The sequence below is a fragment of the Marmota flaviventris genome, chromosome 1 (genome assembly GCF_047511675.1).
Source record: "Marmota flaviventris isolate mMarFla1 chromosome 1, mMarFla1.hap1, whole genome shotgun sequence".
Classification (NCBI taxonomy): Eukaryota; Metazoa; Chordata; class Mammalia; order Rodentia; family Sciuridae; genus Marmota; species Marmota flaviventris.
The window spans coordinates 163488684-163513206 of record NC_092498.1 but is presented as its reverse complement, the minus strand read 5'-3'; the positions used below and the strand labels follow the sequence as shown (position 1 = coordinate 163513206).

Below are 24523 nucleotides of genomic sequence, written 5' to 3'. Positions count from 1 at the left end.
GGTAGCATGATCTGTGGCATGATCTCTCTACTCCTGAGGAGTCCAACTCTGTGCTCAGTATGGTTTGATATTAGTAATCAGGAGAGTTTGAACTTGCAAATATCCACCTCTATCTTCTTAAAAGGTGTCTTCTACTTCAGGATATAGTCGACTTAATATTTTCCCACATTCTCTTTTCAAATATGTAATCACTCTCACTTGTAACTTACTTTCAAACACTGGAGTTAAAATGGATTCCAAGGACACTGTATACTGCCAATAACAGTCCTGTAGCTCTGTTTTATGGGACAATAATCTGGCACCCTAGTGGTAGAAATCACCCATCAAACCCTTAGCTAATTCAGAGGGGAGGTGTATTATTGCTTCATAAAACATCGCAGCAGTATTATTATGACTAAATGCTAGGTGAGGCTTTTTGATATTTCAATTGTGGTTTACAAAAAAAAAAAAGTAAAGAATATAGATAGGTGTGTGTGTGTGTGTGTGTGTGTCTGGGACCATGCCAAGCACATATAATTTTTTTTTCTCTAACAGGGTTTAAGTACTGAAATCCCAAATAGAGCTGTAGTTTATGCCTCCAGTAAAGGTAATTAAGTTGTAAATGCTGATCTTGCTAATGCTAATGAGTGGTTTACTAGAAATAAATTGCACTTAACTACATTCAGAATGCAATCCACATAATCAGAAATGACTGGTAAATTAGGGCACTCAAAGCTATGAGAATACAGTAAGGATGGCAAGTGGAAGATAAGAAGAAAGCCCCCATTGAAATCATGCATGCATATGTGAAAAGATCAGATCTTCAAATCTCAAGCACTAGGAGGCTCAGAAACCTTTCACTTACTGACCCTGCTTCCACATGAACCATGCACTTTCATTAGGTCTCTTGGCAGCACAGTCTGGTGGCTCAGTCTCTAGATAAAAGAATGTTCTTTTTAATGTCTAATCTAAATCCTCTCTGCTGGAATTGAAGCCAATCTCTGCTTTGCACTCTCTCAGCAGAAATGAACCTTGCTCTCTGTGGCTGTCCCTCACTATTCAGCGGCAAACCACCTCTCCAGCCTCAGCTGGAAATAATTACCTGCCCATAAAGCTGGGGACACAAACTGGATTCTCCTTAAAGCCACTCCAATTTACTCTTCCACAGCTATTGATAACATTCTTTATTAAAAATTGAGAAGTCCTAGTGACACTCTAAACCTGGCCAGGTATAGGACAACAGTTGTACATTGTAAGGCCATGTGGTCACCCTAGATAGGCATTTACCATTCTTCTCTATCAAGCTGATGCATGTGGCCAATAATTATTTTTTAGGTCAGATTGCATTATTGAGAGAAAATCAGTCTCATCTGACTAGCAATTCTCACGATTAGACTAGTTTTGTTGATTACCACACTAAATAATGTGTATAAAAATATATTTAAAAATATACTTTTTTCTTTATTGTGGTCTCTGGAGTTCATGTGGCATCTTATTAGCATTGTCATCAGACAGCAGTAATGCCTCAGGTGTCAATCATGCATGAGAGCAACTGTGGCTATTCCTCTATTACACTAGAAAACTACATGCTGCAGTCAACAGTTTGGTCATTGTTTGTTAAATTCAATTAAATGTGGCCCAAAGCTACTTCTGTGCTTTGAATCCCTACATAGAAAACTGCTACCTAATATAGTATGAAAACTAGTTGCAACCTAACCTGAGCATATTGTTGTAACAAATAGCTGAGCCCAGCCAATCAAAATGCCATGCTCAGCCCACCACAGGTGCCAACTGGGAAGCCAGTGTCCATCTCCCACAAGTGCCTCCTCAGCTCCTGTACTAACAAGGTGAAGTCCAGCTACCAAGCAAGCTCCCGATGGGTGTTACTTACCCACAGGCTGCACAGGCTGCACATGCTGCTGGCCTGGGTTGAGCTCTCTGAGCCTCTGTGGCTTCCAAGTGCCGCCCGATGCACCACTCACTCTATCTCAAATTATTTCTGCTACATTTAATTTGTTGAAAGTATTTTAAAACACACTTTAGGAAGAGATGTAAATTCTGGATCCCTAGATACTGTCCACTGAAATATCTGGAAAAATGGTGAAGATCCATTTTGAAGCATCAACTGCTGGTGAGGAAATCTGTAGTCAACAATGCAGAATATTCAGGAACTTCCACTTCACTTCAACTGAACCCAACACATCAAAGAATGGGGATAGAATAAAGAAAAATAAGGAAGTGAAGGATACCAAATTGAAGAATAATGTTCTTCAGTTAAAAGAATGGGACTTTAAATGTGCGAAAGTGTTAGTGGTCCCTGTAGGCATCACCCGTGTTCTCCTTTGATAACACACAGGGGAGAGCCTCAGTAGAGATCTATGAATCCAGTATGTTAGGAGGTGTGGGCACCCCATGTTTACTGTTCACAGCAACCAGAATTGGGACTCCACCTGAGGGTCCGTGACAGGTGAAAGGATACAGGAAATGTGTGAACTGAGTCTTCATCAGCCATGAAGGAGGATGGACTCCGATCATCTGAAAGACGTGAGTGGACTTAAAGGGTGTCATATGGAGGGATGTTCGTCAGCACAGAAGGAAAAATGCCACCTGGTCTCTCAGTATGTGGAACCTAAAGGAGCTCACAGAGGCGGACAGTAGAGGGATGGGTGCCCCAGGTGGGCAGAGTGAGGTGAAGAGAGGCTGACCATTTGGTTGAAGAGCAGAGTTACAACTAGATAGGAGAAGTAATCCTGAGGTTCTACTGCGCAGTGGGTGAGCATGGCTTGCAGTAACATATTGTCTATTTCAAAATAGCTACAAGGAGGACTTTGAATGTATTACTACCAAGAATTGGTGCATATTTGAGGTGCTGGGGTGGAGTTTATACCGATCATTGCACAACATGTACCTGCAATGATGCATCGCATTTTACACATCAGTTTGTTTAATTGGTATGTGTCAATTAAAAAATAAAACAAAACTAAAACTATATGATAAATAATTCTAAGTAGCCTCTTTCAAAAGATATGAATATCAAGGTGAAAATAAATAATTGCTTGACTATTAATTAACATCAATTTTCTTTATCAGTATCTGCATATCTATATTTCTCTCCTATTTTCTTCCTGGTAAAATATCAATTTTAATTAGGATTCTTGCAGTCTTTACTGCAGTTTCTACAACTACAGGAACTTGTACACTTTTTGTAAATATTCAGTAGCTAGGACAATCTCAGTAACACTGTTGCTTAAAAATGATTCTTGAACTAAAATAAATGTGTAATTAACATTGAACAAGAGCTGTAGAATTTGTCTGAATCCCATGTTTGTTAAAATATTTTTTAGTTATAGTAGGACACATATCTTTATTTTGTTTATTTATTTTTATGTGTTGCTAAGGATGAACCCAGTGCCTTGTTGCAATGTGTTCCATCACTGAGCCACAACCTCAGCCCTGGATCCCACTTTTATAAGACTAGTTTTTATGTATTTTTATTTTCTGCTATCCTGTTTTTGATAAGATTATATTTGCTCATTTTTCAAAGATCAATTGACTATACTTATATGAGTCTATATGTGTCTATATCTGGTATCATGATTTGATTCCATCGATCTGTTTATGTATTCTTTCAGGTCCAGTTTTCTATTCAGGGGCAGTAAATATTACACGGTTTTGGTTATTGTAGCTTTATAATACGTGCGTGCGCCTGTATTCTTACAAAGGAAAGGGGAAATGGGAGAAGCAGCGCCGTCTCCACCTCGTTGACTTAAAGGATTTGAAATAGTAATTTCGTTTTCTTAAAATTACTCAAGTTCTTAAAGTGGAAATCAATTTAAAGGTCAGGTGGGACCCAAGAGGAAATGACTTAGAGCTCAGCTTGGCCAGGTGTTTCCAGCCTCCAGACACAATCAAACCACCCTGTGGAGAGAGGGAGGATGTGTGTCAACGCTGCTGGATGGGCTTCGTGAGACCAAGACATGATCAAGACATGCAGACCTTGGCTGTTCAAGAACCAGGGGAGTGAGTGAATCATTGGATCTAAATCTTCAGAACTGAACTTGAAAACCAGGTTTCTAATTTCACTCTAAATGGAGAGTTCCAGAGTGATGTTGAGCACGCTGGAGTCTCAGCCTAGGTAAAACTACTCTTTAGATCTACATATCGCTCATCAGAAAGTGTTCATGCAGCTAAAGACGCTTACAAAGCACCAAGGGGTGAAGTAGCTCTGACATTGAAGAGGTGCATGTGCTGGCTCCTCCCCTCTCTCTGCTGAGGGTGCGGAGTGGTTCTTCTTCCTCCGGTTTCTCACTCCTGTTGGTGGGTGTTGGTGAGTCAGCCTTCTTTGCTGTGACAAGGGCCTTAGGTGACCCTTAGGTGACACCTTAGCACATGCGCCTTTGGGGTGCTCACACTTCACCCGTCCCATCTGGAAGGGAACTATCTCCTTGCCCTGCATATCCAGCTGGGAGAGCCACCTGCCCCTTGGTTACATGGCCTCCCTGGTGGTCACCAGATCCACCTGTCAATCACAGAGCTTCTGCCCCAGGAGCTCTCCTGGCTTAAGGACAGCCCCAAGATGCAAAAGCTGCAGTGCTGGTAGCTGAGATGGGCAAAGAGGAGCTGGGAAGTGTCTCCTTGAAATGTCATCTCCCATCCCTGCACAGATGCAGGGCTGTGAGAGGGAGGGAGAGGGTGAGGGAGCTCGTTCACGCAGCCTGGGTGTCAGTGTATCTTGTAATTGCTCCTTGTGCTGTTGGTGGTGGTCTTGCTCTCGTGCCATGCCTAGCTGGTCAATAAAACTTTGCCATTGGTTTGCAAGCATATTAAAAAATACAGTATTTGCAGGGTTCAGTACCAGCTGTGGTCTCAGGCCACCACTGGGGGTCTTGGAATGTGTCCCCAAAGATGGGGGGACCACTGTCTAGCCACCAGAAACTGTTTTCATTGTGTCTCATATTTTGGAAGTGCCATTTCAGTGGGAGGTTGAATCTATTGGAAATATGTTGACCCCTTGTTAGAGTCTGTAAACAAGTCAGGATGGCGCCTGGAAAATGTTAGAGTCTGTAAACAAGTCTGGATGGGGCCTGGCAAAATGCCAGAGGGAGTGGTTTGTGAAGTAACACCAGTGAGCCATTAAGTGTGGAGATTCCTTATTGGTTGACTGATGTATCTATTTTATGCTAATTAAGATAAGCTGTGTGGAATGTATAAATATTGCTCCGGTCCTACAATAAATGGCTCCCACTCCTGCTGTATCAACGAACACAAGTTGTTCGTCACCCCCCGGTTAATTTGCTGCAGCCGGACTGTGGCAATTGAAGTGGAGTAGTGCTAGTCTCCAACATTGCTGCCATATCACGGTGGCTATTTTGGGTCTTTTACTGATACATATAAACTTTAGAATGACTTTACTGATATATATAAAATAACTCACTGGAATTTTTCTTTATTTTTAACAGAACTAAATGCAAAATAGGAACTGTAAAATTCCTACAGCATAACATAGGATAAACCTAAATGATCTTTTTCATGACCATGACATTTTAAGAATCAATACTAAGCCACAGTTCATGGAAGAATAATTGAAATGTTGGACTTCATTAAAAACAAACACTCTTTCACTGTAAACGGTGTCAAGAAATGAGAAAGCAAGCCACATACTGAGGGAAAATATCTAAAAGATACAACTGAAAGAGGACTGTTATCCAAAATTTATAAGGAACTCTTAAAATTCAGCAATAAACAAACAAACCAGTAAATAAAAAATGATACAAAAATCTTAATAGGCACATGACCCAAGATGTGCAGGTGGTATATAAGCATGTTAAAAGGCTCTATGCTAATGCATCCTCGGGTAAATGAAAATTAAAATAGCAGTGAAATACTGCTCCTTGCCTATCAGACTCACCATATTCCAAAATGCTGACAGCACCCAATGCTGATGAGGCTGTGGAGCAGCAAGGGCTCTTGGTTGCTTCCAGTGGGAATGCAAGGTACTGCAGCTACTGTGCAAAGTGATCTGGTGGCTTCTCACAAAACTAAATGCATTCTTAACATGTGATCCAGCAACCAGGCTCACTGGCATGAACAAACAGTCGAAACTTTGTGTCACACAAAAATCTGCACATACATGTTCATAGAAGTTTAGTTCATAATTACTAAAGCCTGGAAGCAACCAAGGTGCCCTTCCTAAGGTCAATGGATAAGCAATGGGGGAAGTGGAATATCACGCAGGGCTAAGAAGAAATTAAATTTCAAGTCATAAGAACATATGAAAAAATGTTGAATGCAGATTCCTAAGTGAAATAAACCAGTCTGAAAAGTCTACCTGCTATAAGGTCTAAACTGTATGACATCCCCAAAACAGCCAAACTAGACAGAGTAAAATGAAAGGTTTCTAGGGTCACAGGGGAAGGAGAAAGGTGCTGCAGTCTGGCTGGGCACAAAATCACGAGCCACCACACAGCTTGTAGATTCAAACAGCAACTCTTTATTCCCGAACTCACACCGGCACTCTACAAACACGTTCTGGGGAAATCCACGTTCTCTGCCCAAATCCACCCCCACTGGGCTTCTGTCTCCCAAAAAATACTGTCTGAATCCCGTGAGAACTCAAGGGGAACTCAGGCAGCAGGATACGCCCTATTCCCAGGAGGAATAATCTTAAACCTTAAACCTGGAACCTAAACTGGGAACGCCCTAAACACGATTATCTTAAACCCGGAACACCCTAATCCGCCCTGGTCCTTGAGCAAGGTCACCTACATTCAATGTCGCTGCAACATGTCAGCAACATGGGGTACGCTGGCAAGGAAATTGTCATACCTACTTGGCTAATGGCTCCCAGCATCTCCCCCCTTCTGATTAATTAAACAACAAGCAATGTGGCTTAAGGACCGTGCCTGGTAGGTTGTCCAATTCAACATATGGTTCTTACCCGTCATCGGAAAACTGACCTTTAGGCGTCAGCCTCCTGTCTTAGGTTGATAACCACTGCAATTGAATCATACCCGTCACTGACTACCGGTCCAGCATACAGCCATACTTGTGGATAGGTCTATGCACCAGTGGGGGGGGGTGAGGTTCTTTGCCTCACCTCTATTGGCCCCCAAATTTGGCCTTGGTGCCAGTGGGGGAGTGAGGTTAATGTGGCTTATGGACCGTGCCTGGTAGGTTGTCCAATTCAACATATGGTTCTTACCCGTCATCGGAAAACTGACCTTTAGGCGTCAGCCTCCTGTCTTAGGTTGATACCACTGCAATTGGATCATACCCGTCACTGACTACCGGTCCAGCATAAGCCATTGGCCCCCAAATTTTAGACCATCACTAGCAGAAGGGAGGAGGATACAGAAATGCCACGACACCAAGCCAATTGACGGCTCCTTGGGAAAAATTGCATCACTGGTGACACCATCAGCAAAGATATGTCAGCACTACCACAATTAACATGGGGTGCGCTGGCAAGGAAATTGTCTTACCTACTTGGCTAATGGCTCCCAGCAATGCTCAATGGCTTGGCTGTAAATTCAGACAAAATCAGTTAATTTTAAAAAAGGGAAATCAGCTTAGAGGGGAATTTGTCAAATCTTATAATTTAGAAAGCACAAATGGATTTGCTTACATAGAAGTCTAGGCCCTTACTTTTGGAGATTCTCTTATTGGTCAGAGGTTGGATCTGAACACTGTGTGTGAGAGGTTGTTTTAATTTTTGGTTTTTAAAGCTTTATTTTTTTTTATGTTCTCTGTATGGTTCTAAGGTTCAACCAGGGATGAACTGCAGTGAGTGAAAGGTGAACTAGCTAATTGATGGTAAAGACGCATGAAAAAGCCCTCTTCTATCCACTTAAGTATGTTTTCTATTCTGCTGTTCCACTCAATATTAATATTTAACAGAATATAAAAATGAAGACTTTTTGGAAATTTAAAAGACCATAGGACCTCAAAGAAGCAGAAATGGGTATTTTAATTCTCCTGACAAGGATTTATAAACAGAATAAACAGATTGAAAATTATGATCCAGAAAGTCCTGTCCATGGCTGCAGGGCCTCTGTCTGTCTTGTTGAACACTCTATCTCCAGCATCAAGCCCATTGTTTTTTACATGGTAGAGGAATTAACAGAACAAATCCCACCTACCCTAAGGGGATTTGTCTGTGTAGAAAGGAGATGGCTTTTGCTTTCAGGGTGAAATAAACTCTCTGGTTCCTGTCCAGTGGAATTGCAACTTAATACCAACTAGCTCCTGGTAACTGCAGTGTGGGCCCTGGTTAACAACTGACACAGTCCCCATATCCACACCCACAGTCCTGCCTGGCCACCTACTCTGTGATGACAGGCAGATTGTTACATTGCAGGAGGATGAACTGTACAGAGATGGCAGTTAGACCCAGCCTCAGGCTAGAGCTTGTAAAATGACCCTTTGTCAGTTATCTCAGGAATTAACTTTAAAGCTTTTATTTGTTCCAATTTGTTCATTTGTTCATAAACAAGTCAAAGAATCTCTTATTTCGTCTATTAAGAGTCATTAATCATGCATTTTGTGTTTTATGCTTGAATTATTAAAAGATATTTTGAAGACAAGAAAACTGAACTTTCTGATAATGTTTAAAGTCAGTCACCAAATAACTCATTAAAGTTTGATGGGACAGAGAAAAATAAATTTCTCTTAAATAAATAAAATTCATTTCTTCTTGTGTTCATTTAACAAATATTTATGAGGAACTGCTCTTTGCTCTGCATTGTCATCCCAGACACTAGAAAGACAAAGAAAAAAAAAAAAAAAAAAAAACACCAGTGCAGTTCCTATTTGTTTGGGACTTACATTCTAGAGGAAAAACAATAGGCAGTAAGCAAAATGAACAAATTAGCACATTCGAAGTTTCCATATGTAAATTCGATTATGAAAACAATCAAAGAAAATGGAACACAGAGTTTTGGGAATAAGTACTAGTTGAGGTGGTCAGCTTTGCAGAGACTTGAATATAGTTAAGATTTTCTATTGACAGTGCCATTATTATTAATTTTTTGAGTCCCAAACAGAATAAATGATAAAGCATAGGTTTGAGATTCTTTTGGAATTTTCACCTTAATGTCACTGGACTTTATTAGTGTTATCAATAGGGGCTTGGACAGGAATTTCACCTCTGAGTTCAGGAACACATCATATTATACCAATCTAATGGTTATCCCAAAAAGGCAGACTGGGCCCAAGGATTGCACATAAATAATGACTCCATTCAAAGGCACACCCCTTTGATTTTATTTAAAGAGTAGCCTCTTATTAATACCTGAATGGCCAATTTTTCAAAAATGAGCTCTAATTAGTGGAACTCTTACTCCAAAGTCAATGGCACTGGTGAGAAGTCAAAGAATCTCATGTGTATAGTCTAATGATGGTTCAATGCCTTTTTTCCCCCAGAATTCTGCCACCCATCCTTTCCTTCTCTATTCTTATCTGAAATTCCACAATAAACACACACAGGACTGATGGTTCATCTACAATTCAGACACATACTCTTACACAAATACATTGCCATTCATATTCATGATGTTTAACTTGGCTGCCTATTTAATTACTGAAAATGGCCATATCAAAATTTGCACGTGTGCATGGAAATAAAAGCTGACCACTTACATTTTAAAATTTTATTCAATATCATTTTTTATTTCTAGGTTTTTATATACTTAGTTGCAAGTCTACTTTAAGATTAAATACAATTTTGACCCAATATTGCTCTTTTGGAAAATGAATGATATTAGATTTGAAGCCTGAAAGATACAAATTATGTATCTTATGAATCTTGAGAGACATTTTTAACTTTTTGTCAAAAGTCAAGTTCTGATTAAAAATTGAGGAAAGGTAGAACTTGGATGGAAAATTATTTAAGACCTCAAAATGCCTACATAACTCATAACATTGAGGTAGATGCCATGATTATCCTACTAACTTCATTAAGTTCCATAGAAGCAAGGACTTGGCCTATTCACTCTGTACTCCACACCTAGTATAGTGACTAGCACACAGACATTGATCAAGCAAAGTGATTAAAGGACCCAAAGAAATTTTCAGACACAATTAAAAGTTTAAAAAACCCAGAAAAGTATCCCAGGCTGTGCATGGCAAAGCGTGGCTGAACCAAGACCTCAGTACCAACATGCAGAGTAGACTCAACTCTAAGACACCCTTAACACCAAAATGCAACGAGTAACCTCAGCTTAGCAACCATCAAGTGTGCAGGAGACAGTGGCTGGGTCAACCAACACCAGTGACCAGACAGCTGTCAGGTCTATGGTGAGCTGGGCTTCTTTTTCATAGTTTTAACTAATTTGTGCTTGATCATAAATTTTAATTCAATTCCAAAATCCCAAAGACAATTCTTCACAGAACTAGAAAAAGCAACCATGAAATTCATGTGGAAAAATAAAAGATGCAGAATAGCCAAAGCAATACTAAGCAAGAAGAGAGAAGTAAGACATATCATAATAGTATAGCTTAAACTGTACTACAGAGACATCATAACAAAAACAGCATTGTATCGTCATCAAAATAACACAGAGACCAGTGAATGGTACAGAATAGAAGACAGAGAAAACTCACAAAAAACAGTCATCTCAAACTAGAGCAAGGTGCCAAAAACATACATTTAAGAAAAAAAAAAAAAAAAGCCTATTCAACAAATGGTAAATGGTGCAGGGAAAATTGGAGAGCCACATAAAATAAAAAGTAAAGCCCTCTCTCTCTCGCTCTGCACAAAACTCAATTGAATATAGATCAAAACTTAGACACTAGAACAGAGATCCTGAGCCAAATAGAAGAAAAAGTAGGCCTAAATCTTCACTATGTCATCCTAAGATCTGACTTCCTTAAGGAGACTCCAACATTCCAAGAAGTAATTTCAAGAATCAATAAATAGGATAGATTCAAATTAAAAAGCTTCTTCTCAGCAAAGGAAACAATCAATAATGTGAAAAGAGAGCCTAAAGAATAGGAGAAAATCTTCACCACATGCACCTCAGAGCATTATTCTCCAGGATATATGCAGAACTCAAAAAACATGACACCAAAACCACAAATAACCAAATCAATAAATGGGCTAAGGAACTAACAGACACTTCACAGAAGAAGCAACAAATACATGAAAAATGTTCAACATTTAGCCATTAGTAGAAAGCAAATCAAAACTTCTCCAAGATTTCATCCCACCCCAGTCACAAATATGGTTATCAAGAATACAATCATCAAGTAACAATAAATGTTGGCGAGGATGTGGGGAAAAGCTGCATGCACACATTGCTTCTGGGACTGCAAATTGGTGCAACCATTATGGAAAGCAGTATGGAGGTTCCTCAGAAAACGTGGAATGGAACCAACATCTGACACAGCTATCCCTTTCCTCATTTTATACACAAACGACTTAAAATCGACATATTACAATGACACAGCCACCTTATGTTTACAGCAGCTCAACTCATAATAGCTAAACTATGGAACTAACCTAGGTGCCTTTCAACAGATAAATGAATAAAGAAAATGTGGTGTGTATGAGTATAGATAATACATGTGTGTATGTGTGTGTGTGTGTGTGTGTATATATATATATATATATATATATATATATATATACACACACACACACACACAATGCACACATACACACACATAAACAATTGTACACACATATATAGGATGGAATAAACTCAGCCTTAAAGAAGAATTAAATTATGACATTTTCTGGTAAATGGATGGAGCTTATCATGCTAAGTGATAAGCCAATCCCAGAAAATTTTCCCTGATATGCTTATGATAATCACAGTAAGGGCGGGGGGGGGGGGGGGTAGGGAAGAATAGAGTTGCTTTAGACTGCATAGAGAAGTGAAGAGAGGGAAAGGTGTACACTGGGTAGAATGGATAGTAGAATGAATCAGACATTTATTCCAAAGTACATATGCAAATACATGACTAGTGTGATGCTACATCCTGTACAACCAGAAGCATGAGAAATCATACTACACTTATGTATGATATACGTCAGAGTGCATTCTATTGTCCTGTAGAATTAGAACATTTTTTTAAAAAGAAGATTAAAGAAAACATACCAATTTGCAGAAAAAAATTATGACTACAATATCTGTCACCTGGAGACAATCATGGTAACTGAAGCTAAACCAGTTTTCAAAAAACAAAGGACAAATGTTTTCTCTGATATGTGGGAGCTAACCCACAATAGGAGTGGTGATGGGAACAGAAGTGCAGTGGATTATACAATGGGGAATGGAGGGAAAGGAGGGGGCATAAGCAAAGGAAAGACAGTGGAAAGACTCTAATGCAGCTTTCCCATGTATATACGTGGAAACAACACTGTGAATCCCACCACCATGTACATCCTAAGAATGTAATTCTAAATATATAAGGTGTCTTAACTATACAAATATTGATTATATAAAAATGAATTTTATGGGCCAGGATTGTGGCTCAGTGGTAGGGCACTTGCCTAGGCATGTGTGATGCACTGGGTTTAATTCTCAGTACTGAATTAAAAAAAATAAAATAAATGGTCCATTAACAACTTAAATAATTTTTAAAAAACGGATTTTATAATAAAAACAACCAATAAATAAAAATTAATAAAATGAAACATTTCCTAGGTTCCCTTAAACATTTTGATAGCACTGAAATCAACTTCAAATGAATGGAAAGAAAAAGGTCTTTTAACAGTAAGTTAGTCTCTCCCATTATTCTGTGAAATGATGACATAACTATTGGGACAGACTTTTCCCGCTTATGACCTCCAGAACTGTGAGAAATATTTTTCTATTATTTATGAATCTCATAATTTTCACTAGTAGAAATTAAAATTAACAAGTTTCAATATTTAGACGCTAATTACCTAACGTATAACAATACCTCGAAACCAGATTTTGAAGATGAGACTCCATGGCTTTAAGCTGGCAGGTAGGGGTCTGCGTGCGGGGTGGGGCGGCCTCCGCAGCAGAGAAGAGTCCTACCTACCTCCTTATGGCGGGCCATTCCATCCAGCGCTGCAGCAGACCCCAGGAGATCCTCAACCATGTCTTGTTTCTTTCAGCAGTCTTTTGGAAGTCGAAGAATCATCTCTGGGAACCAAACCAGAGTGAAACTTCCGTGGGCTCTCCGGCGCGGGGCTCTCCGGCGCGGGGCTCTCCGGCGCGGGGCTCTCCGGCGCGGGGCTCTCCGGCGCGGGGCTCTCCGGCGCGGGGCTCTCCGGCGCGGGGCTCTCCGGCGCGGGGCTCTCCGGCGCGGGGCTCTCCGGCGCGGGGCTCTCCGGCGCGGGGCTCTCCGGCGCGGGGCTCTCCGGCGCGGGGCTCTCCGGCGCGGGGCTCTCCGGCGCGGGGCTCTCCGGCGCGGGGCTCTCCGGCGCGGGGCTCTCCGAGACTCTCCGGCGCGGGGCTCTCCGAGACTCTCCGGCGCGGGGCTCTCCGAGACTCTCCGGCGGGGGACTCTCCGGCGCGGGGCTCTCCGGCGCGGGGCTCTCCGGCGCGGGACTCTTGGAGACTCTCCGGCGAAATCCAGGACACCAACCTCGACGACCTCTGCTGCTTCTCCAAGTCTGAACAACCTCCAAGGGGTTTATATAGCCCTTGGTCCAATGCTATTGGTCCAAACTTATGCTAATTAGGACTTGAAAAAAGTACCAATGCTATTGGTCCAAACTTATGCTAATTAGGACTTGAGAAAAGTACCAATGCTATTGGTCCAAACTTATGCTAATTGGGTTGGACACATACTAACGCCATTGGTCAGTCTCTTTTTAATATTCATAGTAGATTCATTCATAGAAGCAGCCCCAAATTCCCACGCTGACAATGAATGAATGGGCTGGGAAGCAGCTCAATGGCAAAACTGCAAAGTGCTTGCCTCGCATTCCCAAAGCCTTGGGTTCCATCCCTGTTCCAAAAAGAAAAAGTAAAAACAAATTACAGATATATAAATGCCAGCAAAAAGGAAATAAACAAATTTTATCAATACATCTTATTCAAAATCTTATTCAAAAACATACCTGCTCTGCGTTCTGCAGATCTCTGTCAAGTGTCGCCTTACCCTTTACCTCTTCAAAACAATTTTTCCCAAAAGTTGAGAGTCATGGACCATGTCTTAGTCATCTCTCTTCTGCACCTATGCCAGAGGTGATATGGATGTGTGGGGTGGAATCGGGCTGAGGATCAAGGTCTCATTTGAAGCCAGCTTTTGAAGCATTGCTGGTGATATCACAAAATAGCTACTTGTTAAAATCCAGATGCATGCATGAACAAATGATATAGAACCAAAAAATAGCATGATTAAAGGTCAAGAAGAAGCAAATAGGGCTGGAGTTGTGACTCAGTGATAGAGCTCTTGTCTCGCACATGTGAGGCAGTGGCTTTGATCCTCAGTACTACCTATGAACAAATGAATAAAATAAAGGTCCAGAGACACCTGCCCCAGCTCAGGCCCTTCCCAGATGCACTGGAGCTGGGGCCCAGAGTAGCCCGGTTTCTTCCCACCACCAGCAGGATGCTCAGGCCCAGACCAGGACCACTTCACTCACCTGCAGACGCCTGCCAGAGCTCATATACGGTCCAGATCTGCCCCCACCAACCTGCGCAGGAGGCCACACACAGGGTAAGACTGCATCATTCCCTCAACTGGGAGACCTGCACCGAGCTCAGGTCCAGCCCAGAACCACTGGCTGACCCTCCCCAGAGCTGGGATTCTGGCCAGGACTGCCTCTGTCCACCGGCAGACCAAGTCAGGAGCTCAGATCCAGTCCAGAGCCACTGCAAGGACCTGTGCAGGAGATGGGGCCCAGGGTAGGCCGAGTCCATCCACTCATCGTGAGACTGGCGCCAGAGCTCAGGTTCTGCCCAGGCCTGCCTCCTCCATCCAGTAGCTCCCTCCAGACCTCAGGTTTGGACCAGGACAGACTGCCACCAACAGACACTCAATGGTGGCCAATCCTGGCCCATTTCAGCCTCGAGGACCTGAGTGGTAGCTGAAGCCCAGAGTAGGTCCCAGGCCTTCCCACCACCAGCAGACCCCTGCTGTAACTCAGGTACCACCAGATAAGCCTTGAAGATGTGCACAGAAACCCGGGAAGAGGGTAGCCCTGGGAACATATGGCCACCACCAGACCACCACCTGAGCTCAGGCTTGGCTCAGGACTGACTCCGCCCACAGGCAGAACCCTGCCAGAGTTTATACAAGGCACAGATTGGCCTCACTACCCAGGCAAGGGGAGGCCCTGTTCCATCCCGCCACCTGAAGAACCCCACCAGAGCTCTAGCTCTGCCCACATCCAACTCAACGACCTGGCAGGATGAAGCCCGAGTCCAGGGTAGCCCATGTCCTTACAAGTCATCAAGAAACTGGCAACCGAATTCAGGCTCTGCCCATGACTGACTCTACCCACTGACAGTTGCAGAACTTCAGCCCCAGCCCATATCAGCCTTACTGACAGGCACAGGAGCCTGGCCCAAGGTAGGCCTAATACCAACTGCCACAAGCAGGCCCCAAGCAGAGCTCGGGCCAAACGCAGGACTGCCTCCGATCAACAGGCGGAGCTCAAACTCAGCCAAGATTGTCCTTGCTGAACTGCTTGGGAGGCCAGGCAAGGTGGGCCCCCAGTGTTATCCTGCCACATGCAGAACCTCGCCAGAGCTCGAGCTCTGCCCAGATCCAACTCTATGACCTGGCAGGAGATGAAGTCCAAGCCCAGGGTAGCCCAAGTGCACCCAGTCACCATGAGACTGGCACCAGAGCTCAGGCTCGGCCCATGACTGTCTCGGACCACTGACAGACAGTCACTGAAGTTCAGCCTCAGTCAGATCAGCCTTCCTGACAGGCATAGGAGCCTGGCCCACAGTAGTTGGATGGACTTATGGCTATCCTGTGCTTGGGTGTAGTCTCATCACAGGCCGAAGTCAGCCAGTGGCTGGAAGGACCAAGGCTATCCTAGGTAAGGTCTCCCACGTGGGTGAAATAGGCTGATCAGGGCAGAGCCTGAGCTCTGGTGGCATTCAGCCAGTGGTGGGATGGCAACAGGCTTACCCTGAGAACAGGTTCAAGTGCAGTTCAGCTGGGCAGATGAGGCCTGGGCCTGACCTCCGCAGGGGTCTACAGGTGGCGGGATGGAACTTGGCTTACCCTTGCTCAGGATCCCGCGCAGCTGGCCTTGGCTGATCAGGCAGGAGTCTGAGCTCTGGAAGGTGTTCGCCTGTGGGCAGAGTCGGTCCTGGATGTGGCTTGAACTCTGCTGGGGGTTGACTGGTGGCGGGATGGAGCCAGGCCTACCTTGGACCAGGCTCCCATGCCTGTCAGCGAGGCTGGCCTGGGCTGGGGTTGAACTCTGGCAGGTGTCTTTCAGTAGGCGGAGTCACTGTGGGGCAGAGCCTGAGCTCTGGGGGGATCTGACAGTGGGATGAGTCCTTCCTGGGCTGAGTCTGAGCTCTGGCAGGGGTCAGCCCGAGGTAGGATGGACCTGTGACTACCATTTGCCCAGGCTATCACCTCATGTCATCCTGGGAGATCTGGGCCGATCCTGAGCTCCCAGGGATCTTTGCTGATGAGTGGAGGCAGTCCTTGGCCAAGCCAAAGGATCTATGGGGCCTCAGGTGGTGGCAGATAGAAACTGGGCCATCCCTGGGGACCGGCTTCTGGACAGAGCTTGAGCCCAAGGTAGGCCTGGCTCCATCCCGCCTCCAGCATGGTTGGGAACCTCCTCCTCGCACTCCCCAGGCCTCACTAGTTTACTACTGAACCAGCAGGCCAAGGGGCCTTTTAAAAACAACAACAAAAAACAATTTATATATGATCTTTCAAAAATGCATCAATGCATTCTACTGTCATATATAACTAATGAAAGCAAATGAAAAATTTTAAAAAGTAGATCAGCAATTAGGACTATGGTCAACAAGTGGCTAGAATCAACTAATCTTCAATACCATGGAAAAAAGAAGACAGACCATGACTTCTTTTGGACTTTCAGGCCCAAAGGATTTCTGGACTGGACCTGGTGACTGGCAGCAGCAGCAGCAGCAGCAGCAGCAGCAGCAGCTGCTGCTGAAGGTGCTACAGCCGCTGTCGCCATAGTGGGGCCTGGCTGGTGCACATGGTGCACTACGCTGGAAGCTCCCTTGCTCTCTTGTTCCTTCCCTCTGACACCCATGTTCAGGGACTCCCTCCCTTGCTGATGAGTAAAGTTAACAAGATACATCCCGAGTGACATGTGTAATACCTGATCATGTGCAAGTGTCTGCACGTTATCGGGATATGGCACCCACAGTCTCTCCTGGAGCAGGGCCTCCACTTCAGCAACAGTGCATTGTTCAGAGTGTTGCTTCCAAAACCAGTTCCTATTGATCCAGAAAGGAATTTTCTCTTTGTCACTGGGGGCTCCTTTTGGTCAAGAGCTTTCTACTTTTGCATACCTTTAGTCTTACATCAATGAGATCTTGAGGGAGGACACGGAAGTTTATCATGTGGTCAGCCTGCCATGTTGAACAGGAAGACACTCCTGCCCCTGTGCTTGGTGAGTGTGAAATGCTGAGATTTCAGGGCAGTTGGTCAGTCTCTCCTTCACACATTTTGATGTGCCCCTGGGCTGGGGGCTTGGATGTGAGGGGCTCAATTCTTGACATCAGGGACATCTCCAAACTCTCTGCCCAGGAACAGAACTCTACTTTTTTTGTGAAATCTCCTTAGTGATGAAGGAGGGATGCTAGCCCAGGACTCAGGATAGAGCTCTGAACACTGATGTCCTGAGACAGAGTGAGGAAGCCATGGTTTCTTAGGACAAAACTGGAGAAGCTGCTGGATTCTTTTCTGAGGAAAGAAATGAGAACATTTAGAGCAGGTGGAGAGAGGTTGCCGTGGACTTGGGTCAGACTTGCCTACCTTTCCCACCTTCCCCCAAACTGCTGTGACTCTGGAAGTTCTGCCCTTGGCTGGTGATGGTTGTGAGGCCAGCCTTCTCTACAGGAAGGGGCACTGTGGGTGGAGGAATCAGGGTATGAGAGGGAACAACACAACCTGTCCTCCTGGATGGGCTGTGTCCCCACCAGACTCTTTGTGAGTTCTCCTTGGTCCATTCCCAGGTCCCATTGAAAAACAGCCATAGAAAGCCAGGCTGGCTTCTGCTGGGTGGGTCTGTGCACAAGGAGCCCCCTTTTTCACATGCAGCCTGGCAGGCTGGCTATGACCTTGTGATGCCTCTGAGCTCTGAGGATAGAGGATGTGGGTGTTGAGGTCCTCATCCTGTGAGGTGCTGCTGACCCTGTGTGTGTCTTCCTTGCAAGGTGCCATAGTGTAGTCACAAATCACAGCCCAGTAGGAGCTGCTGTGGTTAAGAGGCACCATTCCCTAGGGACCATGCTGTCTATCTGAATTGCTCCAGTGTGGAATGTCATAGGGATGCAGAGCAGTTTGGCTATAGCTGGCCCCATGGCTGGTCCTTTGGTCTTTCACAAGCTGCTGAGATGGGGCCAGGGTCAGAAGCTTGCTGAAGTGCTGAGCAAGTCAAGACTCACGCACTGCAAACTCTCTGGGGTACCCAGTTCACATGTGAGCGAGACCTGGGTCTAGAGGAAAGGGGGTAGTGGAGGCAGGGGCCTGAGGGCTCTCTCCTATCTGAGGGGGGTGTGTCACTCAGCCCATCCCCTCTTGCTGCAGGAGGCAGAGCCCAACGATTCCCAAGCCTCTGGATGTTCATGACAGGCCAGGAGGCTGGAAGGAGATGAGCTCTTTCCATTTTCAATTGCTCAGGTTCAAGAAGGTAATAACGACCTATGTGCACAGGGGGTGGCAGGTTTGGGGGTGGGGTGGACGGGAGTGGCACCTTCTGGGGCAGGGCCTCCCTGCCATTCATTCTGTGTCCTCCACAGAATCCAGGATGAGCAACAGAGGGACAGGCTCATGTCTTGGGGCTGGCTGGCTGCTCTGAGGTCAGTAAGTGTTCTGGGACAGTGCTCATAGTGCAGCCAGCCTGGCTGGGCAGTGAGGGGCTGCTGCCCTTGCTGCCTCAGACATGGGAGCAGGGCAGCTGAGTTGGCCCAAGCAAGCTAAAGGGTGGTCCAAAATGGACCCTACATAACCAACACTGTGGGTGATCCCAAGCCTGGGTAACTTGACACTCTGTGAGCAGCCTCCTTCCTGGCTGCAGCTGCCCTGCTCAGCTTTGAGGTAGGGATGGGGCAATGCCACAGGGAGCCCCAGTCCTCATGAATGGGCAGACATGGGGCCTGGGGCTTTCCAGCACTGCTTGATGATAACAGCCTCCCAGCAGCAGCCAGGCTGCACTGTGTCTAGCCATGCTGAGCATCTTGCTAGATGCAGTAGTCTCAGTTGTTTTCTTCAACAAAAACTTATTGAGAGGAAATTCACACACCCTGAAATTTACCCTTTAAAGTCCCTTTTTTTTTTTTTTAGTTTTCTGTGGACACAACATCTTTGTTTTGTATGTGGTGCTGAGGATCGAACTTGGGCTGCACGCATGCCAGGGGAGCACGCTACCATTTGAGCCACATCCCTAGCCCAACATATGATTCTTATCTTTAAGACTATTATGTGATGAATTATATTTATTGATTTCTGTATGGTGAACCAATCTAGCATCCCTGGGATGAATCCCTCTTGATTCTGGTGCATGACCTTTTTCATATGTTTTTGTAATTGATTTGTCAGAATTTTATTGAGAATTTTTGCATCTATGTTCATTAGAGATATTGGTCTGAAGTTTTCTTTTTCTTTCTTTCTTTCTTTCTGTTTTTTTTTTTTTTTTTTGATGTGCCTTTGCCTGGTTTTGAAATCAGGGTGATATTGCCCTCATAGAATGAGTTTGGAAGTGCTGCCTCTTTTTCTATTTCCTGAAATAAATTGAAGAGTATTGGTGATAGCCATTGGCTATGTATCCATCCAGTCCTGGGTTTTTCTTGGATGGCAGATTTCTGATGTTGTTTGCTATCTCATCACTTGAACTTGATCTGTTTAAATTGTGTGTATCATCCTGATTCGATTTGGGCAAATCACATGACTCTAGAAATTTGTCGATGCCTTTGATATTTTCTATTTTATTGGAGTACAAGTTTTCAAAATAATTTGTAATTATGTTCCGTATTTCTGTAGTGTCTGTTGTGATATTTCCTTTTTCATTCTGTATATTAGTAATTTGAGTTTATTCTCTCCTTCTCTTTATCAGCATGGCTAAGGATCTGTCAATTTTATTTATTTTTTCAAAGAACCAACTTTTTGTTCTGTCAATTTTTTCAATTGTTCCTTTTCTTTCAATTTCATTGATTTTAGCTCTGATTTTAATTATTTCCTGTCTTATACTGCTTTTGGTGTAGATTTCTAGGGCTTTGAGATGTAATGTTAAGTCATTTATATGTTGGCTTCTTCTTCTTTTTTAATATTTATTTTTTAGTTAAATACAATACTTTTATTTTTATTTATTTTTATGTGGTGCTGAGGATAGAACCCAGGGCCTCACACTGCTAGGCAAGTGCTCTACCACTGAGCCACAACCCCAGCCCCTGCTTTTTCTTCTTTTAAGGAATGAACTCCATGCAATGAAGTTTCCTCTTAGAACTTCCTTCATAGTGTCCCAGAGATTTCTATAACTTGTATCTGTGTTTTCTTTCACCTCTAAAATTTTTTAATCTCCTCCTTGGTGTCTCCTTGTTCATTCAGTAGCATATTATTTAGTCTCCAAGTGTTAGAGTAGCTTTTATTTCTTATTTTATCATTGATTTCTAATATCATTCTATTATGATCTGATAGAATGTAGGGTAATATCTCTATTTTTTATATTTGATAAGAGTTGCTTTATGGCATAGTATATGGTCTATTTTAGGGAAGGATTCATGTGCTGCTGAGAAGAAAGTATATTCTCTCATTGAAAGATGACGTATTCTATATATATTAGTGAAATCTAAGTTATTGATTGTATTATTGAGTTCTATAGTTTCTTTGTTCAGCTTTTGTTTGCAAGATCTATCCAGTGGTGAAAAAGGTGCATTAAAGGCACCCAAAATTATTTGTTGTGAGCTATTTGACTCTTGAACTTGATAAAAGTTTGATGAATGTAGATGCTCCATTGTTTGGATATATATATATATATATATATATATATATATATATATATATATATATATATATATATATATCCAATTACAAATTTAACAATATATTTGTAATTGTTAAGTCTTGTTGGAGTATGGTTCCCTTGAGCATTATGTAGTGTCCTTCTTTATCTCTTTTGATTAACTTTAGCTTGAAGTCTACTTTATTTGATATGAGGATGGAAACCCCTGCTTGCTTCCGCAGACCATGTGAGTGGTATGATTTTTCCCACCCCTTCACCTTCAATCTGTGGATGTCTTGTCTATGTAATTAGTCTCTTGGAGGCAGCATATTGTTAGGTGTTTTTTAGTTTTATTTTTTATCCAATTTGATACTCTATGTCTTTTGATTGATGAGTTTTGGCCATTAACATTCAGGGTTATTATTGAGACATGATTTGTCTTCCCAGCAATTTTAATTTATTTTTTGGTATTTAATGTGACTTGATTTCTCCTCTGATTAGGTTTTCCTTTAGTGTAATACCTCCCTCTGCTGATTTTCATCATTGTTTTTTATTTCCTCTTTGTGGAATATTTTGCTGAGGATGTTCTGTAGTAAAGGCTTTCTAGTTGTAAATTCTTTTAATTTTTGTTTACCATGGAAGTTTTTATTTCATCATTAAATATAAAGCTTAATTTTGCTGGATATAAGATTCTTGGTTAATATCCATTTTCTTTCAGAGCTTGGTATATGTTGTTTCATGATCTCCTGGCTTTTTCTGGATTGAAACATCTGCTGAGATACAAATTGGTCTCCCCCTATGTGTAATCTGATTCTTCTCTCTTGTGGCTTTTAAGATTCTATCTTTATTCTGTATGCTAGGCATTTTCATTGTAATGTGCCTTGGTGTAGATCTGTTGTAATTTTATACATTTGGTGGCCTGTAAGCTTCTTGTAATTGGTTTTCCAATTCATTCTTAATGCTTGGGAAATTTTCCGATATTATCTCATTGAAGAGATTGTGAATTCCTTTGGTTTGAAACTCTGTGCCTTCCTCTATCACAATAACTCTTAGATTTGGTCTTTTGATGCTGTCCTATAATTCTTGTATGTCTTGTTCATGGTTTCTTAGTATCTTCCCTGTGTGATTAACTTTATTTTCCAGGTTGTATACTTTGTCTTCATTATCTGATGTTCTTTCTTCCAAGTGATCTAGTCTGTTGTTTATGCTTTCTATTGAGTTTTTTTATTTGGTTTATTGTATTCTTTATTTCAAGGATTTCTTTCTGTACTTCTAGGACTAGGGCTGAGGTGTTCCTGGGCAAGTGCAGGTGTGATTCCGTGGAAAACTGCTTCCAGTGGGCATGGCCTATGATTTGACTCTGTGCCAGGATGTGTTTCGTCTTCAGCCCGTCCTGCTTATGTGTCCTGGAGGAGAACACTGCAGTGGCTCTGGGGCTCTGGGGCTCTCCCAGGCTGCCTGAGCCCTTGCACAGCCTGGCTCCTGTGCCCTGGCTGCCCTGTCTGCCCTGTCTGTGGCCCAGTGTGCCCGGTACCTACAGCTGGTAGGAATCAGAGCAGATTAGTGTGGCCGAGAACCCTTCAGGAACAGCTTCCAGCAAATGGAAATTATTTTAAAACAAATTGATGTGGTTTTTCTGTCAAACCTACTTGGAGCATAAACAATGTTGGCCTGTAAGCTGCTTCCCTCCGACAGACGGGCCTGTGTTTAGAGTGTGGCTTTCAGCAGAGTAAACATGGTCTCAAAAGCGAATTGTCACTGTGTGTGCCGGACTCGAAAAGTAAAAGTAGCGCACACGTGGAAAGGGAGTCTCACAGACAGGTCTGACATCGGAAGGTGGCGTTTCTCAGTCATTTATCTTCCTGCCACCAAAATTACCACTTCCTGTCCAGGTTTTATTTATTTAATTTAATATATCTTTTTTTTATTTTTTGGGTACTGGGGGTTGAACCCAGGGACACTTAACCACTGAGCCCCATCCCCAGCCCTTTTTTGTATTTTATTTAGAGACAGGGTCTCCCTGAGTTGCTTAGGGCCTCGCCAAGTTGCTGAGGCTGGATTTGTATTTGCAACCCTCCTGCCTCAGCCTCCCGAGCTGCTGGGATGACAGGTGTGCACCGTAGCGTCTGGCACCTGTAAAGGTTTTTAAAGCGAGGAGTCCTTTGGTGTTGAAAGGATTAAAGGGAAAGAAATACCCAGTCAATGTCTATGGTGAGATAACTGATTTCATTTTGCTCCTTTGACATCTGGGGAAATCAAAAACATCTTGCGAAATGCTTCACCGTGTGTGTGTGTGTGTGTGTGTGTGTGTGTGTGTGTGTACGTGTGTACATAAACTGACACCCTCTAGACTGTGCAACTCTGAATTCTCTGCCGGGTTCGAGGTGGTTCTCCCACCCCCAGGGATTCTATCGGCTTTATTAAATTGGCCACAGCCTCCCTAGAAGGTGAAACAATGCTTTTAAGGTCCTGATTATATATTAATGAACAACCAGGCCAAGGGGCACTTGCCAAAAAAGCTACAGAGTGAGAAAGCCACCTGTATCAGAGTGAACTTTGCTCTTAGAGTGTGGACGATGTTGGGTGGAAGGGGTTTATTGCACAAGAGGAGCAACTGGACTCTTTGATGTTGGTTAGCATCCTGGCCCCATTAGGTTTGGGGACTTCCCAGTGAACTGCATCTTTTGTTAGCCTGGCAGTGCTACACGGTAGTGCCTGGGTGTTGAGAGGACTGTTTGTGGCCCGGAGGACCTGCTTATCTGTGCAGGCAAAGGTCTTGCCATTCATACCCATTTCAAGTCACCTTAAATTTGAGTGTGACATTAGCCGGACATGGTGGTGCCTGCCTGTCATCCCAGCAGCTTGGGAGGCTGAGGCAGGAGGATTGTGAGTTCAAAGCCAGCCTCAGCAACTTAGTGAGGTCCTCAGCAACTCAGAGAGACCCTGTCTCTAAATAAAATACAAAAAGGGCTGGGGCTGGGGCTCGGTGGTTCAATCCCTGGTACTAAATTTAAAAAAAAAAAAAATTTTTTAGGGTGACATTGAAACCCCCAGTCTGGCCACTTTTCCTCTGCAAGGACTTTTCCAGAAATAGCTTGCTCTTATTCTCAATTCTGCCTGCCCAACCACAGGAAGGGGTTAGATCCTAATCTTAATCTAACTAATTTATTTCCCTATTGTGGTGACATTTCCTCCTGCCTTCTGGCTTGTTCCTAATTTCTGAATGACGGGCCACTGGGAGCCCTGCTCTCCACAGCCTTATTAAATAATTACTCAAGAGAAGAGAAAAGGATGCTCTTATGAAATCCTGAGAGTTTGTTTTCTGGTGAGGGATAAGCTCCCGCCGAGGCCTTCTGGCTCCTTCTGGGAAGCGGAGAGAAGAGAACTGGGAGGGAGGGAGTTTGGGTGGTAGTATCGTGGTTTCACCATCTTAAATGTGGACATTTGGTC

At 43.4% G+C, this 24523-nt stretch overlaps 1 protein-coding gene and 1 pseudogene across 1 annotated transcript in view; one reads left to right on the top strand and one right to left on the bottom strand.

Moving 5' to 3' along the window:
- Positions 1-17085, top strand: part of LOC139706405 (tropomyosin Tod p 1.0102-like) — a 220444-nt gene extending 203359 nt beyond the window's left edge. The window contains exons 5-6 of the mRNA XM_071614300.1: positions 13392-13585; positions 16982-17085. Coding sequence (XP_071470401.1) covers positions 13392-13585; positions 16982-17085 — 298 coding nt within the window. The remainder of the gene's footprint in view (positions 1-13391; positions 13586-16981) is intronic.
- LOC114083707 (transcription factor JunD-like) overlaps positions 1-24523 on the bottom strand; it is a 303997-nt pseudogene that overhangs the window by 59197 nt on the left and 220277 nt on the right.